We start from the raw sequence: 9,445 nt of genomic DNA, 5'->3' as shown, positions 1-9,445 counted from the left end.
CCTTTACATAAATTTTCTGTTTTTCTTGAAAATCTAATATTTCCAACAGAAACATTATCAATACAATTTCAAGTAAAATAGAAACCATAATTTGGGACACATCTGAGGGGACACCACTATATAGTGAACACAACTTTTAAAGGTGGAGAGTATATATTTTAACACTACGGCCTACGCATTCTCATGGGACTCACCTATTAATCTGTCTCTTATACACATCTAGATGTGTATAAGAGACAGTTCTTATACAATAAAATTGTATCCAACTGGCTTGAATTAATGTTCATATTTTCTCACCTTTTCCTGTCAGCTTACTGAGCACCGCTTTGTATTCATTTTCATCGATGTATGTCATCCATTCATCTATGAACTCTTGCTGATGTTCCACTGGGACTAATATGTTAGCTAAATCTTTGATGAGCTTTCCACTAGAATGTATTTCCCATAGCTGCATCAAAGCATTAGGATCATTTGTTGATAGGTAAAATACTATTGATCCTTCCCCAACCTTTGTTAATATTAGACCACAACTTTTGTAATAGATTCTCAGGTTCTCAAACATGTCAGAAAATTCTGGTACATCCTTTAAAATTAGGGAGTCTTTATTTTCAACAAGTTCTTTTAACAATTTAAGAGCATACTTTTTATATGGTCGTCCTTCAGAATCACAGGATTCTCCTTTGCGTTTCTGAATTAATTTCACAGGAATTTCTTTCAAAATAAAAGATAAAATGACATATTTTAAATCTATAATTATTAAACAATCTAGCATATATAATTTATACTTCACATGGCCTCAGTAATCAACAATATCTGTACTGTAGATATAAAATGAGAATTATGACATCAGAGTTGTTTTGAGTAAACAGTATTGTCTTCCACAGTGTGGCTATGTTCACACAGAAGTGTAAGGCTGGCGTAAGCCTGGCGTAGTTTACGCCCTTTTTGTGTGAACTAGGTAGTTGTTGCACAGTGCTAGCTGAATAATCAGAGTAAAATTGTTCATTTAAAGTACAATCATCAAGTTCACTTTGAACAATAGGCCTAATCATGTCAAGTTCACTTCAAACAATTCACATATTTAAAAGTGTTAATGATGCACTCTAAATATTTTACTAAAGTTGAACCCGTACATTTCAAACTGAAAACATTCCTCCATAGGCCTATATTATTACTAGTTTAATGCCAGCATTATAGCGAACGTTTGTGTGAACAGTTTGGAATTTTAATTCATGGATTTTAATTCATAGTCTTACGCAGTGTGTGTGTGAACATACTGTGTGTTAAAATATGGAGGCATAAAAATTTTCTTCAAGGTTAAATGAATAATAAAGCAGTTGAGTAGCTTAGTATCATTTTAAATGTACTGTGGGGCAGACATTTTGTACCTGTTTTTTCATGCATTTCTTTTTGTTAATTTTAAATTGTTAATTATTTCCTTCTTTCCTACATGAACTTTGAAAAAAACTTTTGTTTTTGTGTTATAATTATAATGATCAACCATACTTTATATGAACATGTGTAATTACCTTCACTAAGGCTATGTCCAGAGTTCGAAGATGCATTTGGGATTTCTGTAAATAAAAGTTAATTTAATATAATGCATTACTAATTCTGAAGGTAGACATAATTAAAAGTTTAGGGACAATGGTGTGTCACCATTGGGGGCAAGGGAAGTAGATCCTCAAGAAAGTGAGGAGAACAATTATTCCAAAATGTCAGCATGAGATTGTTATGCCTTAAAGCATTGCCACTGCAATAAATGGAAGTTTCATTAAAGAATAAATCTCTTAATTTTCATTTTAGTAACTCATAAAGCAATTCAATATTAAATATAATAATCATATCCATTTCTTGAGTCAACACCCACTGGAGCCTCATCTTGGTTGGGGTTAAGGTGCAAAAATTTAAGGAAATAGTAGGCCTCCCTCTAGATGGTTGGATGTGGACATATTTTAATAGTAAAATTCATTATCATCACCCATTTTACTCAGAATGAAGATTTCTTTTTCATTTTCAGAAACCATAGAGATCTACGATAATCTCTGCTATGTACTGTACCACAGGAAAATAAAACTTTAACGTTCTTTGATGTAATAAAGTAGCAAAGCCAATAATACTGCAGATTTTCACTATACCCTTGATCAGTTGTTCTCAAAAATAAGGGCCAGAATTGTTCATTGAATAAAAGTTTGAATTGCCAGGGCCAGAGATGATGGCACATAGTGCCCTCTGAGCACCACAGTTGCATATCACTCAATGGGTCATCAGTATACAGTATTTCTTTACTGTTTACTGTTGCGATACTTCTTCTGATTTGATTGATTAAATTGCTACAATTTATGGGCCAATATATAGCCACTGGCAGTTAGCTAATGCATGATGGACTGTACATATATAGGCACACCAGATGACAATATTAATTTGATATAAAAATAGCAATTAACTTGAATACCTTCTGTTAAAGCTTCCACAGCATGTTGGAGTTTAAGGGAATTCAGTTTTTCAATGAAGGCTTCCATTTTTCCTTCACAAATTACCCTGTTGTGCTCCAGATCCATAATCAAACTCCATGTGTCTGCATATTCCTTCACTGGATCGTTATATAATGCACTGATTTTTTTGACATCTTCATCAATCAGTACCATTCCAAGCTTCATAACTTTTCGTCTGTAATGTGTGAATTTTGAGATTTTTACATCTTCAACATTTTGAAATACTGGTAGTTTATCTTTGATCCCTCTTTGCTCTGTTATGTTTATGGTATCATAGAGAACATTGAGATTAGCTGAGTGAAGATGTCCAGAAGCAGTTAACATATTCATTATTTCCATCACATTTGTAGCCCTATTCAACCTATTATTATATTTCAAAAGATCTCTGTACAATACTTTGAGCATATTTATTTCTTGACGTTGACCATACCATTCTGAAATAGCTAACAACAGCTCTCTGAAAGCATCATCCTTGATTTCTATGAAATTAACAAAATAGAGATCTCATAACTGATGGTTCATAAATACACATTATTTACTGTAAATTGAAAGTTATTTAAAAGAAAACTGCCTTCATTTCATTATTTATTTGATCTCATAAACAAACATTAAACAGTAATTAGAAAAATGGGTAGGGCCAACCAAAAATTAAATTAAATTAATCATGAGAAAAAAAAAACTTACACAAACAATTTGCTGCAGTCGAAATATATGATAGCCCACCAACCAAAAATAACAAAAAAAAATTATATCCTCTCAGAGACAATGACAATAATTTTAAATTCTCTTGAAATGAATGTCATCTTATATTCGTAACCCAGTCTTTAAGACAAATATGCTAAATAGATGTAGAAAGTTGAGGGATTTTGGATTTTGAAATCTAAACGCCTTTAAAAACTAATTCAACTTACTGCCATCTTGATATATAATGCTGTGAATTTTAAATAATTCAAATAATTATTTAATAATTTGGAATGGATAAATCATTATGGTAAAGTAATTATTAATTATTAGTTCATTAAGCTTTTATGACGATGCAAGTTAAGTAAGGATACAATAATGATTTTAACATGATATATATGCAGACATAATAAGAAGTATCAAACTTTCTTATAATAAAAATTTTTGAGTGCATTTTTAATATATGAGCTGTTTTTGAACCCTAAACCCTGCATTGTCTGAATATAGGCCCTACAGCTGTAAAGTTTCCATACATTATATTTTTTATTTCTGTGCACAAATTTCAGCTAAAAAGTTTTAAAAATTATACCTATGGCCATACAGATAAAATTGTATTTATTTAGGCTATGAGAGTGGAGCTAAAAATATTGGTCAATTCAATTGTAAACTTTGAACGAGCTGTTATCATGTGTGCAGAGTGAGCATCTGCCTAAAGTCAAAGAAATTGTGGTGGTCATTGTCTCTTGAGAGCAGAATTCTTATTAAAAATTATACACACACTTTGTGTAAACTGTCATGAGAGGCAATTTGCTTAGCAAACCCACACAAAAGACAATTTGATAAACTGGTCTTGTGAGTGCTGGGCTTAAAGGTAGTAATCATTAGGCTAAGGAATCTGTTAAATAAATATAGGAAATATCTAAAGTGATGTAATACATTAAGTATCTATTTCTTCTGTGTAAATGTGCAGCTAATTGAAAGAATAGATTTAATGCCCGTTACTTTATTTTACCATATTTGTCTTTTTAGCAAGTAATAGTTAAATGTATAATATCTTTGCAGGTGAGGACCCTTATTATTACTAGTATCTGATTGTCTTTATTTTTCATAAGACAATCCTATCTTATATATTAATATTCACCTCATGTATCCATAATAATTATATAAAATCTTTTAATCATTATTTGGTTTATTGGTCTGTAGTAGGCCTACATACCTTATGAATATACTTGTATAATGCTGTGACTTTACTCAATGATATTTTACTCAGGTAAATAATATTTTGATTTAGTATTTTCAATTTTTTCTAAATCATTATGTTAAGCATTGGATCTACTGTAATACTAAATAATGTAAATTAATGAAATATTTACCTTAAAATTCTTTGGTTGGTTTTTCAGTGAGTTACATATGTGAAGTGTCTCCAATCAGGAAATGGGTGTTTTTCAAGGGTTTACTGTATCTTTAGTCATGCGATTTGGTATATTAAGCTGTTTCTTTGTGAATGCTATTAACCAACCATGACTTTGTGAAAGCAGAGACTGAGAACTATTCAATAGTAAATTGTTATACAGTATACTGTATTGAATACAAATTATTACAGTCAGCACTCCTTTTCATTTTCGTATCTGAATAACAATCCAGTGTTTATTTTGTACTGTCGCTCTCATTATCTCAATTCAACAAACAAGACCCCAATGAAAATAGGTTTTTTGGACTACCTTGCTGGGTTATTATTTGGATTTGTGTTCTTCATACCGAAGAAAATTAATCTACCAACTCCTTTTAATCTATTCTCTTTTAACCTCTTACCTTCTCTACTATCTTGTGTTCTATTCTCCTCCTCCTTTTTGGTCAACTTTTTCTTTTCCATATCCTTCCTTCCTTCCTTCCTCCCCTTCATTGCCCTTGATTTCTTTCTTTCCATCTCCCCTTTTTAAGCTATATTATTAAAAGAAGACAACATTTCCACATTTTTAAAAATTTAATCAAAACTATGTATTTTTGAGACACGATAAAAACCACAGTTAAAAAGAATTTCTAGTCTTATTTGTAGAGTTTTGGATGCAATTTGGCCTCATTTAGACACCAGACAATTTGTAAGTCAGAAATGTACTTCAACTGCTCATTTTCTCATTAAAGTTTACCACCAGCTGATTTCTGCTGCGGAGAAGTCCAGCAATACCAGTACATTACAGTATTGACTGATTTCTCAAAATCCTTTGATATGGCAGGCCATACCAGGGCCGGCAGGGCTCGAAATTCACACTAGCAAACTAGCAATTTGCTATTAGGTTTGTCATAATTGCTAGGTAAACATTCACAAACCAGCAAATAAAAAATTGATTGCTAGTTGAAATATCTATACAAAATATCTTGTAATTAGCCTAGTAAGTACAACAAATTAAGTTAAACAAAATGAAGAAAAGTTACAAAAACTGATACAAATTTTAAACAGAAAACTTATTCACAGATACAAAATAAAAATTGAATATATTATATACTTATTAGTTATTTAAAAAAAATATTTTAAGTATATAATATATTATTCAATTTTTATTTTGTATCTGATTTTTTTTTCATATTAAAAATGTTCTGAAACTGCAGTGAATAAATGTACAAGGTATAGAAATCAATTGCTTATACTCATTTGGCTATTTCTTTGTGATATTTATTGTATTGTACATTTAACACACAAATTTATAGAAGTACTGTACTTCATTAGTTGTTATTTTCATAAAATTTATTTTCCAAAAATAATATGTTGGGTTAGTATCAATATATTTTACTAGTCGAGCAACTAATTTTGCTAGTTACATTTTTCACAACCAGCAAATTTTTGCAATAGGTTGCTAGTGCCTAAAAAGTAAATTTCTAGGCCTGACTGGCCTTTCATAAGCTTGGTGAAATGGGGGTTTTTCCTGCTATTTTAACTTGGGTAATCAATTTCATTTCTAGTCATAAACAGAGGGTGAAATATAAAGGGATTTTTTTCTGATTTTGTGTAGGTTTGCTTAGCAAACCCACACAAAAGGCAATTTGATAAACTTGTCTTATGTGTGCTGGGCTTAAAAGTAGCAATCATTATGGTAAGTGATCTGTAATATAAATATAGGAAATATCTAAAGTGATAAAACACCATGAGTATCCATTTTTTCTCTGTATAGTATGTGCAGCTAATTGACAAAGTGATAATGCTGTCTCTTATACACATCTAGATGTGTATAAGAGACAGCTTCTCTTTAGCAACTAATAAATGTATAATATCTTTGCAGGTGAGGGCCCTCATTATTACTAGTATCTGTCTTTATTTTTCATAAGACAATCCTTTCATATTAATATTTACTGCATGTATCTATAATAAATATATAAAATATTTTAATCATTATTTGGTTTATTGGTCTGTAGTAGGCCTACATACCTTATGAATATACTTGTATAATGCTCTGACTTTCCTCAATGATATTTTGCTCAGGTAAATAATATTTTGATTCAGTATTTTCAATTTTTTCTGAATCATTAATATGTTAAGCATTGGATCTAATACTAAATAACTTAAATTAATGAAATATTTACCTTAAAATTCTTCGGTTGGTTTTTCAGTGAGGTGCATATGTGAAGTGTCTCCAATCAGGAAATGGGTGTTTTTCAAGGGTTTACTGTATCTTTAGTCCTGCGATTTGGTGTAAGCTGTTTCTTTGTTTATGCTATCAATCAACCATGACTTTGTGAAAGAGAGAGAACTGAGAACTATTCAATAGTCAATTGTTATTATAATGAATACATAATATTACAGTCAGCACTCCTTTTGATTGTCATATCTGAATAACAATCCAGTGGGTTTTTTTTGTACTATCGCTCTCATTATCTCAATTCAACAAACAAGACCCCAATGGAAATAAGTCTTTTGGACGAATGTAGGTAAGAATGGCCCCGGAAAAAATGGCCCTGGAAAAAATGGACCGGAAAAAATGGCCCTGGTAAAAATGGCCCCAATGAAAAATTCGGTAATAGAAATGATATATTTTTTTTTAAATTTTCAAATATTTAAATACTGTATAAGCAAGAATTGAATCAAGAAATAAAAAATGGCCCTCAATTATAAAATTCAAGAAAAAAAAAAAAAAAAAATAAATAAATGTTGATTTAATTAATAAATCAACATAAAGAATATGCATATTTGAGATCTAAAATAAATTAGTTTTTAGCTCCATGAGTAGCTCTGGGAGCAGGTCTAAGTATTTTTTTAAATTATTAATATTATTAGATATAATTACTATATTTGCGGCCAATTATTAATATTATTATTATTATTAATGGCTCTGATGGGAGGCTCTAAAACATTGATTCGGCACCAACTTTGAACGACGAACTTGCAGGGAATGTTATAAACCATTTTCGCGAAATTTGAAAAAAAAAATTCCAATAACGTGGCGACTACCAACTATGGGGACTTTCAGAGGCCTGGCATTTCGCGGTACGTATTACTGTCATGGATAACATCAACGATAAAATTGCTAATGAGCACAAACATTTTAAAACGGAAAAACAGTAGAGTAAAATGTACAATAGTCAGTGAGTTTGTCAAACAAGGTATAAAAAAGTCTCGCCTTGGGTAGCATCTTTTTAAAGGAAATCATTAATTTCATTTAAAAAACACAAGTTACTGATTGATTAAATAATTCTATTTTAAATAAGAAATGATTATGCACAGTAAATGTAACATAGGACAACATTTTAAAGATCATTATATTAGTGCTACTGAAACTGTTAATTATTTCAAGGTTTTATCTAAGTGCAAATCCAAGTTTGATTGCTTAATTAAAGAAATGCTTTGGATCAAAGAACTGCAAACCTACACTTAACAATCAAGCTTGGTTCACGTCGAACTTTTATCTAGATATACATCCACTCAACTAGTTAAAAGTTCGACGTGAACCACCCAATTATAGCTAGTTAAAGGAATTAAGTCACTTAAGTTAAGTGACTTAACTTTACTAGAATAACGGTAAATTAACTTGCTTAACGGTAAATTAGGCTCGGATTACAAGAACACGATTACATAACGTAGGCATCTAAGCCAGCTTTGTTGTATTGTACCACCATTATCATCTTCTGGCTGGCAACAAGGTACTTCAACAATGCTAACAACAGCATCGAAGTAGTCTCATTAGTCTGGTTTTCAGAAATTATTTGTAATATTTTGGGTAAACACCCAGCAAACGTCCGTTTTACGAATAGTCGATATTACCATCCTTGGAATCATCGACCAAGTAATAACGTTAAAAAGTCCGATTGCGTACGTTTTTCAAAGTGATAATGTATATTTTTCTTAATAATAAAATCAGATTTGTTGTATTTATTTATTGACAATTCAATCTTTTTTATTTCTGCTATAATAGTCACTATTAATTCAATTTCAACGAACTACCACCAACGCCAGTCGTTAAAATGAGCGCACATGTTTACGATGACGAAATAAAAGTGTGTGGAAGTCAGCAACTTATTTGACACCGCGAAGCTAGATTTTCGCGAAGTGCATGTAAACAACACAATTGAGCGATCTAAAAACTACAAAACAGGACAGAAAGATCCATAAAGTATAAATACGTTTTAATGAAAATTAAAACAATATTTTGTTAAATGGAAGAATGCTAGCTAGCGATTAAAATAATTCGTTTTTTATCGAAGGTAAATGTAGCTAGGGCCATGGCCTAGAGAATCTACCACTTAGATTGCGATAGAACACGCTGCTGCACTGGTCGTTGGTTCGGCTAGGTTAGGTAGTGGAAACTCGCACCTTTACAGTAGTTTACAATTTTTTTTGAACAAATACCACTTGGTACTAGAGGTTCGTAAAATACAGTAGATGTTTTATTAAACAAGCCTTTCGACCGTGTGACGTCGACGGCCTGAAACTGGCTGGCTGTTTATCTGGCTCTAACTTGGCATCGAACGCAATTAGGGGATTATCGTATTATGTTTCAAGACGGGTATATCTAGATAAAGTTCGACGTGAACCAGGCTACAAACTGATTCAGTCAAAGCCAAACTGTTTATCTAGTTAATCTGCTAAGAAGGGCTAATTATTGCTTAGCTCATGGAGGTATTCACTATAATACCTCCACACAGTAGGCCCTATTGAAATGTAAATTAATTACTTACTTCCTGTCACTGCTTGGTATTTTTGTTTTTAGTTTTTGTAATTTACTTGATCTTGAGAATGGTTCCATGATGGACCCGAAATGTCGATCTTTCTTGTCATTAAA

General features: G+C 31.4%; 1 protein-coding gene across 1 annotated transcript in view; it reads right to left on the bottom strand.

Annotated features, from left to right (window-relative positions):
• Window positions 1–6,889, bottom strand: part of LOC117102138 — a 15,730-nt gene extending 8,841 nt beyond the window's left edge. The window contains exons 1-5 of the mRNA XM_033242340.1: window positions 6,753–6,889; window positions 4,989–5,060; window positions 2,456–2,974; window positions 1,530–1,574; window positions 298–711 (exon numbers count right to left, since the gene is read on the bottom strand). Coding sequence (XP_033098231.1) covers window positions 298–711; window positions 1,530–1,574; window positions 2,456–2,974; window positions 4,989–5,049 — 1,039 coding nt within the window. The 5' untranslated portion in view covers window positions 5,050–5,060; window positions 6,753–6,889. The remainder of the gene's footprint in view (window positions 1–297; window positions 712–1,529; window positions 1,575–2,455; window positions 2,975–4,988; window positions 5,061–6,752) is intronic.
• Window positions 6,890–9,445: the final 2,556 nt, after the last annotated feature.

Source organism: Anneissia japonica, unplaced genomic scaffold (assembly GCF_011630105.1).
Source record: "Anneissia japonica isolate Jap-2015-1 unplaced genomic scaffold, ASM1163010v1 scaffold9424_len84393_cov125, whole genome shotgun sequence".
NCBI lineage: Eukaryota > Metazoa > Echinodermata > Crinoidea > Comatulida > Comatulidae > Anneissia > Anneissia japonica.
This window is presented reverse-complemented; position numbering and strand designations above follow the sequence as displayed.